This window comes from Emydura macquarii, unplaced genomic scaffold, assembly GCF_026122565.2.
Source record: "Emydura macquarii macquarii isolate MOO-44397 ecotype Brisbane River unplaced genomic scaffold, CSIRO-AGI_Emac_v2 contig_2422, whole genome shotgun sequence".
Lineage (NCBI taxonomy): Eukaryota > Metazoa > Chordata > Testudines > Chelidae > Emydura > Emydura macquarii.
Genome location: NW_027132559.1, coordinates 24,980,937 through 24,995,092, shown reverse-complemented (window position 1 = coordinate 24,995,092; position 14,156 = coordinate 24,980,937). Strand labels below are relative to the sequence as shown.

Below are 14,156 nucleotides of genomic sequence, written 5' to 3'. Positions count from 1 at the left end.
TTTCAGGAAAATCAGATATGTATCCTTATAAAAGCCTTATGTTAATTAATAGTCTCCTATAAAGTGTGACTGTTTAGGTTAGGTCTTGTGATTAGATGCTGTGTTTGGATATAAAACCAGCTGAAAGGATATTTATTCAGACTAAGTAAATAAATGAACAGAGATTAACATGCAGGTGTGTATTTATCTTGGTCTCAACCCACCCAGACAAACTTCAACAGAAGGCTTTAACATTTTGTGAAATGTTTGCTCCAAACTAAAAATACACAAGTCTTTAAGTAACTAAAATGTATTTAAGGGGTAAAAAAGACACTAATCTAAGACAAGATGTGACTCAAGGACATACTATTCTGGAGCTAGCAGAGGAATCATATTGTCTGAGAACAGACAGAAAGTCAGCTGTTTTCATAGCTGATAGATTTAAATTTTTCATCTGACCTAACCAAAGCTCTCTATGCATTCCAAACGTGAAAGAACTATAGTCAAACTACTTCTTCATACACTTAAAAAAATCTGTTGTTTATAAGAAGCCCTTTGAAACTTGAAAATACATTTCTTCTCCTACCAAATTTGTTTTTTTCCATCTGGTAGACACTAGGGTTTATCCACTAACTATTTACTTTGGACTTATATGTTTAAGTTTAACATAAGGCTTGGGAAAGGTATTGGATTGATGCTGAAAACAGAGTCCCATTGTTTATCCACAGAACAGGTACAAAACCACTTCCAGTGACATTCCAAGCTTCTTCATACTACCCAGTAATATTCCAGAACACTGACATGAAGGGACCACCTTGTCCTTCATTCAGTCCTTGACATCTCTGTTGAGACTGTCAACAAGGATGTAAAAAAAGTGGAATAATTATTTTTTGTAATGTGGAGAGCAATCCACCAGTCATTAGATTGAAACTGCTATCCCGTTTCATACAGACCTTCAAACAGCAGAGAGGTTATAACAATTTTCATCTCAATCTAGTTGAAAGACATTTGAATCTCTGCCCTATACGTGAAAGACACTCTATCCCTTTTTTTGTTAGACTGCCAAATACAAAAAGGAAGGGAGAAACTTCAATGAGCCTTCACTACCCATGGACCACATACAATTTTTATCTTTTTTCTCTTGGTGTTCAAGAACCAAGGGCTTGTAGTACTGACAGTAGGAGTAGAAACTCTGTAGTTGGAAGGAAGGTGTGGTAGGGCCATGGACCTGTCCCACCTCCACATAAACTATCAGAGCTGGGATAAAATGAGGATGGGGGAGAAAGGAACATGGTGCATCCCACTAACGGGCATAGCAAATGCCATTGTTGTGACCAATCCCTTAGCAATCCCAGAGTCCTTGTGCCTACCTCAAACACTATGCCTCAATAAATTGCTGCCAATGCACATCACCCTCTCATCCCACTCAGGTAGTGGTTTAAAGCCACAATATATTCCATACTAGAGTCATGAACAAATAATGACTTTAATAAAAACTTAATGTCAGAGTACCAGATCTGGGTAACCAGTCTTGTCCTTTCTAACCAAGAAATGCCCCTTTTGAACCCATTGGGGCAAGAGATATTTTTCTTTGAAAGTGAAAAATACAAACAGAGCAATAGAAGGAGTGTGTAGAGAACAACTGTAGGCCAATGGTCGCATACTGTTGTCTGTTGAACCCTTCAAAGTGATTCACGACAAATATTTTGAGACTAAAATGTTAGTGTGTTGGGTAGGGAGGTGGGTTCATGAGACATTCACTCTTAGAAAGTGGTCCACAAAATGTGAAAATTGGAGAAAAATTGATGCAGACTTCTCAACTTGAGATATTTAATGATGTATTCCTATGGATGCTGTTCAGCTCCCACCAAGTAAAATGGACACTTTATTTACTGTAATGATTGTCAGAAATAACTAATAATAATAAAATCTTAAGACTGACTTCTGATCTTCTCTACAAAAATGAGCAAGGACTAAATTGAAGGGAAAGCTGGCATACAAACGGCAGTGTATATAATCAGGGAATGCAGATGGGATCCTGGTATGGTATGTTACAGTGTGGTAGCAGCTGTTCATTATTACCATGTTGAGAGAAGCTCTATGGCCATGGAGAACAAATTCTATCAGAAAAGGGGCATGACTGTCCCTGAAACTAAAGTGTATGTATAGTACCGTTCATGGGTAGTTTTATGTGGCTTTAGTAGCACTAAGCATTTTTTCTATTAAATAGAACAGCAGTACTCCATGTTGTGTTTAGACGGCTTCACATATGACATCCTATCTAGGGAAGATAGCTTTGCTAACACACAGGCTGCAATTATCAATGTACATGTGTTTATGCCAGTGCCCTGCTGCAGTATTTTTTGTGTGTGTGTTTTGGTTTTTTTAAGCCAAGGACTTGCTACTCTTAGTTTCGATAAAGAGGCATATAACTTTGTAGTTTAATAAGTTATTTGACTATTTAGAACCAGCTATTCATTTTAAATTGAAGATTTACCTTGACATGCAACCATCAATTCCTTGGTGTCTGTGACAGTGGTTCTTTTATCCAACCTCTTCTTTTCAGTGCGACGATGGCTACGTCTTTTCTTGGTCTCTCCCCAAAGATTTGATCCACCGTGCATGCTTGGAATGTTCAGAATGGCAATTCCTTCCAGAGAAATATTGATTAAGTCTATCTGAATTCCATCACACTGATTAGCAAAGGAAAAAAAAAAAAGAAATAAAGAGAGAAAGCAGTAAGACAGAAAGAGAAAATCAGAATGTTCTACCTACCAGATGTTTTCTTCCTTCATCATTCCTACTACTGTCAAATACATACTCCTGGTTTAATACTAAAACATACATTATCTCTGGAAAGGAACTATGAGCTGGGAAGAAGGGTACTAGGTCCTGCCTCAGGAGGCAGAATGTGGATATGATTACTATTCATCCTCAGGATGCTTGCTTAAATATGGAACTATTTGGTAGTGAAAGGTTGCTATCTGACGGTCATGCTTTGACCTGTATGAAATGTGTTCATGATCTCACTACTGCTCTTAGTGGTTTGAAGATAAAATATCCATATGGCAAAAACTACCTTCGGAATAATTGGGAACTGAATGGGCACTACCTTCCCACTCCTGTACATGGTCCCTCCAGGTTTAAGGCACATTACTGGAAGGACACATACTTTTCCTCTGGTGAAATACTGGATCATCAATCTCCATTGCTGTTAATCAAAAGCTTTTTCTGAACATAAATTTCCTTTTTAAATTAAGCCTATACAGGACTTTTATTTTCAGCTACATGAAATTGGTTGGAGAATCCTAATTTATCACCACATCTGATGGACTAATAGCATACACCCTGTTAGTATGACATGACAGTTACATCATTGGGTATGAGGCCATGTTGGAGTTAACCACATGAACTTCTTGTCCAGAAACAAAGTGCTACCAGTAGAGCCATAAGGAAATTTCTATTCTGCTTTAAAATCAGTTTCTTGATAATATAATATCTTTTCTTGAAAATGATATAAGGCGTTCCACTTTGGGTTTCTTTGATATCTCTTTAGGAAAGTCACTGCTCATGACAGATTCCAGATGGAAAGTCTTAGACAGCAAACTCCTGTTGATCCAGAGAACAGGAAACCTATTAAGCACAGGAGTCTGCTGTGCAGGTCAACTATACACTGTCCTGTTTACATCTCCTAAACTTGAGGAAGATTTAGGGGTGTGAAAATAATTTAGTTTCTGTGCTTGTTCAGTCCTTGGCTTCGCAGCTGTATACTTCCAATACACATTCAATGAAGTAGTGGTTTTTCAAGACAGACTCCTATTCTCTTAAGAACCGGACCAAGACCACTAACCCATTCCATATACAGTAAGGAACTGAATAGCAATCAGACAGAAAACAAACAACTTTTGGTTATTACAATCTGTTTTATATTTGCAACCATACAGAGGCAAAGACTTCATATCCATTTATTAATTCAATGAGCCATCCAAAGTCCCCAGGATCCACATTCGCATATTGGTTGAAGGTATTTGCATATTAGTCTCATACTTCACAACAAAACCAAGATGTGCAGACATCCTGGCATAACCACATACTTTATTATGTATTACAGTATATATGAACATATTAGGTCCTGGTCCTGCAATTTACAATATGCTAGTGAATGCCTGCACCTTCAATGAGCCCCTTCAATGGGGTTCTGCCTGGCTGCAGGGATCCACTTGTACATTTTAAAATACAGGATTATGACCTGAATTTGGAATGTCAATATATAATTACCAAGAAGAAATCTAGGAAAAAAATATGCTTCAGTGAGTGTTCATTGACATCTTGTAGCTCACTGCTCTCCAGGCCACTGTCATTTTCTTTCTCTGCTTAACATTAAGCCTTTATTAAGGCTTTTAACAAGAAAAAGAGATAGCTACATATAATTATGATCATCTGTGCCTCAATTATTCATTTACCCTGTAACTCACTCAAAGCTGAAAACAAAACCACACTCAACCTGTACTTGTCTCTTTCAAATGCTTTTAACAACATTACAAAACTAGAGAAGGGACAAGAACAAGCACAATAGTAAGGCTTCCTTCTTATATTTGCTCTTCAAAAATTAAAGTTAAATCCATGTATAATATTCATAGAGGGAAGCTGCTAAGATGCAATGACACATCTTGAAATGACTTGGCAGTTGTGGCAACAAGTATAACAGAAAGTGAATGTTTTTATTAACTTTCAACAAAGGTGATGCGTGTCTTCAATGTCATTTTGGAAGAAAACTCATGCTTTTGCTGTATTTTATATGTATTAAAGATAAAGATGATTTATTTTACTAAAATATTCCACTCATGTGTATACTTACTTACTGCTATACATTCTAGATAAACAGATATTAATTTCATAATTAAAAGTAATCTTGTGTAAATACCCTGCAGGCCTCAATGAATCAAACACATACTGTGTGTCAGGCCTCCCACTGTCTTCAAGTGGAATGTACTGGCTGGATAATTAGATAGTACATATTTTTTAACCTTATTTGCATGCATATTATATCTTTTGCACACTGACAAGCAGCAGTAACAACAAAAGTCAGATTACCACAGGGAATTCCCACAAAGAAGTCTTCATTCCTTATAATTTGCAGCCTAAATTAAAATAATTTGATCTTTGACAAGGATGAAATGTCAAGCAGAAGGGGGTCCTCTACAAGCCATGGCCTGTGGCTTCTGAAATCTGCCTAATTTATGTCAGTCACTTCTTAATACATATTTAAGTATTACACGAAAAAGATGATAAATATGCAATCTGACACCTTTGGTATTTCCCTGCTGTTAATTTATAAAGGTCTGGCGTCCCCCAAACCGACTGGAATTATTTAAATAAAAGAAGAAGTGTAAAATAAGATGGTGCAGGGGCCTCACTTCCATTTTCACTCAATATTGAACACAGCAGGCAGTACACTAAGACAATTATTTGACTAGGCCGCAGAATCCCACTGTGATGAGTTACTTTTGGAATTAGTAAAGGAGGATTTCTTTTGTTCATAGACAGAGAAGGAGTTTGCACTATAGGTAGCTTTTTGTTGCCCTAACACATTCATATGCTAAAATAACAAATCACATACGTATTTTATTCCTATTTTTTTCTGTTTCACATAATGTAAAGGTGTTAATATAACAGCATGCTTTTTTAGATGAATATCATGTCTATATGTATACTAGAAAATAGTAGTTTTGTTCCGGTTCCTTTTGGGTTCTTTCTTGGACGCAGCCTGCTTTTCTATGTTAGCTTTTATATTGCATTCATTAGCCCAGAATATTTTAGACCATTCTCAGCGTGACGCTATAAAGTCTAATTTAGTTCCCTGAAAAGAAGTGAGATTAAGGCTACACAATCTGAATAAGTGAAATACCATCCCATACCATACTGTCACTTAACCTTGCTCATTTATATAAAAATATATTTATGGAGGAGAAGCTGATAGCCCTGGACCACTCTGTAAAGCTTTAAGTCTAATTTTGGTAACAACTCAAATTACAAAGGAAAGAAACTAATTTTACAGCTTGCTATTTTCCTCCATCAAATCTCTTTCCTTCTCATTGAAGAGAGTTGTCTTTTTGAGCCCCGATTCAGAAAACCATCCCTATTCATGACGCTGCTTTCCTTAGCTGGTGATTTTTCCTGTAAACTTCACCTGGATTTTTTGTGTGAATTTGAGGTTTAAAATGTACTGTTCATCTTGTACAGAAAAGAAAGTATAAGAATTAAGAAATCTGAGTGCACATTAGGAAGGCCAGGCTTAATTAAGTTAGAAATCAAATATAAGGATGTATAAATATTTGCCCATAGGATGCCTGATTACATTCTCCCAGCTCAGAGATACAGATCCTTAATCTTAATGGGCTTTGTTCACGCAAAATTTGGCTCTGTAGCAAATGCACTCCTTGTATTTCATTCAAAATGGAAATGTGGTATTATTCACCAAGATCTCATTTGCAGTGATATCCTCAAGCAAAGAGTAGCAGGTAACAAACCAGATAAAAACATATTGTAACACAAATGCTTACAGCTTAAAAACAAAACAGAATAAAATACATATATGCTGTTAGGTATTATTGGTGTAAGAGTAACCTAAAGTCAGGGTAATAATAATGCATAATTCATTCCCGCCACCCATTAGATAAATATTATGGAGTTTATTTCCACTTGATTTGCTCAGGTATCTCTCTTTAGCATATGATATGAAGCATCATGTATTAAGAGAATAACAACAAGCATACATAATATAATGAAATTCTAATATCTTGAATTTAATAATAATAATTTAAAGACTCAGATTTACCACCATTTTGAGATTGGACGGAAACTCATTTGACTTTGGGTGTGCAGGATGTAAAAACATTTGGTCAACTATACAGGTTCTGTGCTTAAGGAGATCAAGTCTTAAGAAGCACAGGCTCATGTACTGGCTGGGTGGAAATTAGTTCATTGGAGGAAAACCTGCTCCTGTGTTTTATATTCTGAGATTTATATTCCAAGACCACATTCAAAAATCAAACCTGCCAGTCACTATCCCAAATATTTAGGAAAATATTTTTCAAGTTAATTGTATTTAGAACTGAATATGAAGCACTTTTTTTTTCAAAATCAAAACTAGGTACAAAACAATCTGCTTCTAGAGCAAGATATAAATACTCCTGCTTTCAAGAAAATAGTAATTTCATTCAATTTATTTTTTGAAGGAAAAAACCCCCAAAACATTCACAAACAAATATCTGCATTTGAACCTAACAACAAACTAAGCAAGTCTCAGGCTTCATAAGCCTCAGAACGTCAGTCTCAGTAATCCTTGGTTGTGTCCTGTAGACACTTGCTATGCTCACTACAGTGATGAAAAGGGCTTCTTCAGCACTATAGTAAATCTATCCCTCCAGAGGTGGTAGCTAGATTGATGGAAGAATTATTCTGTCACCCTAGTGGTGTCTATTCCTGGATTTATGTCAGCTTAACTACGTGTCTCAGCAGTTTGAATTTTTCATATCCATGACCTAAATTTTAGGTGCAGACCAGACTCAAAGCCCATTGTTCAGTTCAAGTCAACGGGAATCTTTCCATTCACTTCAGTAGGCTTTGGATCAGGCCCTACTGACCTTTCATTACATATTTTGGGCTCACTCATCCTACCATCAATGGCAAAATACCCCACTGACTCCACAAAAAGCGAGGCTGGGCCATTATTATCAAAAAAGAAAAGGGGCTCAATCCTCTTGAAGAATGTTTCCATTATTATAACTAACATCCTCAGGTTTATATTTCTAATTATTTTATCTTTTTTCACTTTACTTTTGTAATGTGACTACCAGCTTCTCATCAGTTACTTATACCATAGGCTAGCAAAGAGCCGTCCCTGATCTAACAATTTTTTAATGCCTATTCTAACCACATCTATAAAGGGTGCCTTTTCAGCTAGCCTTGGATGCGTAATAGTAACATGGCCTCTTGTGCAAAGAGAAAAGGTAGTTAATGAAGGGGAATGATTCCAGAAAAACATATCGTATTCTTTAACCTTTTTTCAGGAAAGTAAGTACAAGTTTAGTGAATTGAGTTTTAAAGGTTATAAAAACTTGGGACCTAGAAATAATAAGATTTTTTATTTTAATCCTGCAGCAGTTTTCACTTCTTCCAACAGTCTTTCATTTTTCTATCTGACCTAGCCATAGTAATTTCCCTATTGATTTTTAATGTTATAGTTCACCTCTGGCCCTCTTCTACTGTATTAAGACTTCACTAATCATCAAACTGAATTTTGATCCACACAACAAATAGACATGATAAAAATAATATTTTGGGATCTGGGGTCAAAAGCTTGCGCGTTCCTCTGTCTTATTGGATCTGGGCACTCCGCACTGCCCCTTCCCCCTTGCATTTCAGTCAAACCAGAAACATTTCATAGAATAACATATACTAATTAGTTCCTTACTTCCATTTCTATAGATTCATGCAGCTTCTTGCAGGTGGCTGAGAAAGTTTCAGAAGTGCCAAACTCAAAATACCAAAATTTGTTCTTCATTCTGAAACAGGAAAAAAGAAGAAGAAGAAGAAGAAGCTTATGCAATATCAATATCTGAACAAAAAAAGTGATTGTCCTGTCTCCCATCATAAGTAATGGCAAAGGCTTGGGAACATGTGCCATCCCATTTGAAATAGATGAGCTCATAATTTTCAAAGCTTAAATGTTGGTGTCAAGTTGTATGATATCCCCTAGAGGCATAACAGGAATGAGTGGAACTGACAGACTCGAATGTACCTTTGACTTTTCTTTTTCAGTCACAATCAGAATATTTTTGTCACTTAACCAGTGACATGCCTCAGAAAACTTATTGATTCTTATTTCATGTCTTATAGTCTCCTGGTTCAGAGTTCAAATCCCTACTCCATAGAGTTCTAGCATATGGAAATAGGGGAGAGTCCCTCAGGATAAAGCAGAAGTAAAACAAGAATTATGTCTGCCCTGAACTAGTTGAGTGGTTATAGTTCATTATCACAAATAAGATAGTCAAAGAAAACCAAAATTCCAGCTTTAGCATTTCCTCTGATATTTTGTTTTAGGACAGCTGGCACAAGTAAAAAGGGGCATGGAATTTGCATTTTGAAGTTAATTACTAGATTCTAGTGTAAAATAGAAGCAGATAAAAAACTATATTGAAAATATACATGATAGCATGAAACTGTGGAGACATTACACCTGTGTAGCCTCCTAAATAGATAATGAAGCTCGCACTTCTATTTTACTAGATTTATCATACACTGTTAAATATAATCAGTACATCAGTAGTACCACTTCAAATAATTAAATGCAGGTTTTATGTAACCAGAGTGAAATTTTAATTATTATTCTGTGACAAAAAGAGAAACTATCCTTCTAAAAAGATACCCAAGTTAGACTTCATTATTCACATTTAAGAATCAAATATTAATATAGCGCATTCAATTGTATCCATCGTTCTTTGATACGAACACAGTGCACTGCACTTTGAATAGAATGTGGCTAATTCTGCATCGGTGCACAAGTGGGAAGGGGCATTTAGACAGATAAAGTTATAAAATCTGCCATCTATAATATAGGTCTCACGCTATCAGGTCATTAGCTCCAGTTAGAAACCTAAGGCTGTTTTATGGCCTTTAAAGCCACAGCCAGTTAAAGGCAATGTGGAGGGGCACTGCATCAGTTGCAGTTCCCAGAAATCTGCTGATAAAAGAGCTAGACAGAATCCTTCCTGGCACACCAGGAGAGTGACACAAGAGTGGTCACTACTAGTGTGTGGAATAGGGTGTTGAGAGCTACTTCAAAATACCAAACTATCAGGAGAGTGAGCTGGCATATTGCTGTAAAACAGTGTAACCTTTTTCAAAAAGGGTTTTTACTACACAGATGATTTGAAAGTCTTGGAAAACAATTTTCAGCACTGAACTCTACATTAAATGTCAATCTGCTCTGTCTGTGACAACAGAGATATGCTTCACAAAGCAACTCTAACAAGCAGTATGAAACTATTTCAGGTGACAGAGTTTCAGGAATATCTATGTGGCTAGATTTTCAAAACAGCCCCTATTTTTGCACCCTTGATTGTAAGCACAAATGATAGATAATAATATCATCATCAAAATAATACCTCTCTCTTATATAGCACTTTTCATCAGTAGCTTTCCAAGCGCTTCACACTCTTTAATGTATTTATCCTCACAACACCCCATCAGGCAGGGATGCCTCATTACCCAGGGTGCCTGCAAATCAGAGGGTTAGACGTCTACACCTATATCTTTAGCTGGTGTCATTTGGCCTAGCTCCATCAAACAGCTAGGACAAAATTGACACCGGCAGAGAATATGGTGCCTAAAATTTACCATCTAGTGCTTTGATACCTTAGTGAAAGCAGCCTTATTTCAGATAAGTGTGAACAAAAATTAGTTGGCAGCCCTTTGAAAATTTTGGCTATTGGTATTTTTCTACTGCTGCATACTCTGGGACAATACTTCAATGAAGAGCAAGGAAAACATAATCAAGTACTGTATTATTTCTCTTCCTTCACATAATAAACCCCCATTGAGAAAAGATTAATAAACCTATACACCTTTTTTCTTTTAAAGACTTTCATTTTGACACTCTTATTCTCTCCCAAATGAAGTAACTTTTCTTTTCTTTTACTTGCTAATTCTCCCCCAGTTCTACAAAGGTTGCTCTAATTTGGCACCTTTTTAATGCTGCATATGCTGAAATCTCCCACTCAAAAGGGGAGAAGAAACAGACAGTAATTCTATAGTTCTGTTAATACTAGCAAGAGTATAGTGGTGTTTAAATTACCTTAATCACCATGAGTAAAGAATAACAAAACCCAAGAACTGACAGTGCACTTGATGTTTACTAAAAAAATGTGAGTCTTACATCAGAATATTGTGGAATTATATTCTAGTGCATTAATCTCTACCAGTCGGTGTTGGGATAGTATATCTATTTCCTATCGAGTTGTGTCCTGTAGGACAATATTATTCTCTAACATGTAGTGTGGTGTGCTTGTTCTCCTTTTTCTGCTTGGAAGAATAGGATATAGTTGATATATTTGTTATCAAGAAGGCCAGAAAGACAACCATTAGAAAGATAGATATGGATATTAATTATATTGCTGGCTTCATTTTCAAATAGATGTATCAAAACCTTCAGCAAACCCTAAAATGGATTATATTAGATGTTTCCTTCAACTACACAAGTTCCCTTTTATAGCAAAAACAGATTTTTTTTACGATGTATCCTTCATATAGTCTCTTCTCACACATACAAAACAAAGTTTAAAGTAAAAACTATTCAGCTAGAGGGATGGCTTTCTTAGTTTTGCATATGACATTGAACTTTACCATAAGCAGAACTTGCCTTTATTGATAATACTCTTTCCCTCTGCTGTAAACAGATAAAATCTATATTTCCATCTCTCACACTTGCACTATTCTTTTAAATAGGTGATGCTTGTCTACTTTACCAATGGCAGCAGCAAATGTAGCTCAAGTCCATCTGGAAGAATAGTACACATTTCCCATTGACAGCACACTACAGAAACAAATTTGTTTCACTATTGAGTGAGTCATCATATTATGAATGTGGCAGATTGGTAAACAATGACAGAAATATATATCTGATAATGATTTTGCTTGGGACAATATATCAGTAACAGAAACAGGCTATTTTCATGTGTCTATTTTTTCTTGAGAGGTTAGATGACAATTGAGAGTTGCAGCTCTTCCTTCTCCACCATCATTTTTAAACAAAACTAAAAAAATCAACAGATTTTAAAGATGTTTACAATAGAATTAATTAGCTATTCAAAGGCAGTTTTCCTTTACTTCATTGCTTTTGTTAAAACAGTAAAGTAAAGTATATTTTCTAAGAAAGTATTTTTGTCTACTCTTGGAAGCTTGTGTCTAATCTTTCTTTTTAAAAAGCAAAAATTAACTTGTCAGACAATTCAATCCAAACACAACGCTGCCCAACACAGATAGTTGATAATACCCTAATACATACATAGTCTGTGGATCTAGGAATGGCATGTAAGGAATGAAGACCAAACAAGATTTTGCTTCAACACCCTAACACTTTTGGCTCCTATACGTGGGAACACTCAGAAAAATTAATCTGAATTAACAAAGGTATGAATTAAAAGTGAATTACTTAAACTGCATTAAACCTTTGTGTGGACACTCTCATTCAGAATAAAAGTAGCCTTAATTTAGTTTAACATAATTCACTTTGAAGGTGGAGTGCTTTAATGTAGACACTTACTACAGGAGGTATTCTCTCTCTCGCTCTCTTTCATTGCTGTAAATCCACCTCTCCAAGAGGCAGTAGCTAGCCAGACATAAGAATTCTTCTGTTGATGTAGCACTGTCTACATGAGGACTTAGGTTGTTTTAACAGTGTCACTCGGGTGTGAATTTTCCACATCCCAGAGGAACATAGCTGGGTCAATCTAAAGTTCTAGTGTAGACCAGCCCTGAGTTTTCCCATGTAGTCAGCCCTTTTTCTCCTTTGTTCCATGTAGCCTACGGGCTGGTCTACACCCCTGAGAGACATAGTTATGCCAGCCTAAACCCTGGTGTAGACAGCAATAGATCGACTGAAGAATTCTTCGGTCAACCTATCGCCTCTCAGGGAGATGGATTAACTACAGTGATGAGTGAATCTTGCCTGTTCTTGTAGTAAGTGTCTACAATTGAAGTGTGGCAGTGACTGTACTGGGTGTTTCAAGACACTCGGACACACAAGCTCTGGTCCCAGCTGGTCGTGCCCTGATGCCACTGGCAGGCGATACTAAAGATGGCCCATGGTGTCCTGGCTGTGGGCCATTTGGGTCAAGAGAAGACCTTGGCCCAGGTCCTGGCCCAGTTCTTCTGGCTAGGGGTGCACCATGATGTTAAGAACTATTGCACCTCTTGCCTAGAATGCCAACTGGTGGCACCTTCAGGCATCCAAAAAGCCACCTGGTCCCTTTGCCAATAGTGGAAACACCCTTCAAGAGGGTCGAAGTGGACCTGATGGGGCCCCTCGCTAAGCGTGCAGCTGGCTACCGCTACATCTTAGTCATAATGGACTATGCCACTCACTTCCCCAAGGCTGACCCGCTGCAGTCTGCTATCATTCGGAGCATCGCCTCTGAACTCATGAAGATTTTTGCTTCGGTTGGCCTACCCAGGGAGACCCTAACAGACCAAGGGACGAATTTCACCTCCCAGCTACTGTGTGAAGTCTGCGGCCTCCGAGTGATCCAGAAATTGTGGTTCTCTCTCTATCATCCCCAGATGGATGGCCTGATGGAAAGTTTTAACTGGACCCATAAGAGGATGCGCCACAAGTTCCCGCTAGAGAACCTCCACCATTGGGACCAATTGATCCCATTCCTGCTGCTTGCTATCCAGGAAGTACCACAAGCCCCCATCCCTGTTTCCCCATTTGAACTGTTCTATGGACACCAGCCACAGGGACTGTTGGACTTAATGTGGAAGACCTGGGAGCAGACCTTGTCCCGGACCCAAGGACTCCTCCAGGATGTCACGCAACTGTATGAGAACTTGACCCGGGCGGGAATCTACAGGCTGCCCAGGGGGCCCATGCAAGTTCCTATAATCGGGGACCCTGAGCACAGACCTTGAAGCTGGAGGAGCATGTCCTCATCTTGCTCCCCTCGGAGGAATCCAAGCTGGGGACCCTGAGCACAGACCTTTGAGATGGGGGAGCAGGTCCTCGTCTTGCTCCCCTCGGAGGAGTCCAAGCTGTTGACTCAATGGCAAGGTCCATATGAGATAATTTACTGGATTGGCCCTGCCACTTATGAGGTCTGCGAGCTGGACCAAAAACAAAAGCACCAAGTCTACCATGTAAACCTCTTGAAGACCTGGTATGAACAGGAAGGGCTACTAATCACCCTATACCTCGCTAAGCCAGAATTGGAACCCCAGGTTCTTACCGCTGCTGAACCAGAGGAACTTCTGCTCGGGGACACCCTCACTACTGAGCAGTGGAGACAAGCCCGGTGTCTGCTGGAGGCCTTCCCCAGGACATTCACTGCTGTGCTGGGACAGGTCATGGGGACACAGCACGTCATCCAGTCCAACCCAGGGGAGGTGTTACGCGAAAC

General features: G+C 38.0%; 1 protein-coding gene across 1 annotated transcript in view; it reads right to left on the bottom strand.

The window, feature by feature from the left end:
• The window catches only part of DGKB (diacylglycerol kinase beta), a 471,047-nt gene that overhangs the window by 73,504 nt on the left and 383,387 nt on the right, over positions 1-14,156 (bottom strand). Inside the window, exons 23-24 of the mRNA XM_067562119.1 lie at positions 8,456-8,546; positions 2,477-2,672 (exon numbers count right to left, since the gene is read on the bottom strand). Of these exons, the coding sequence (XP_067418220.1) occupies positions 2,477-2,672; positions 8,456-8,546 (287 nt within the window). The remainder of the gene's footprint in view (positions 1-2,476; positions 2,673-8,455; positions 8,547-14,156) is intronic.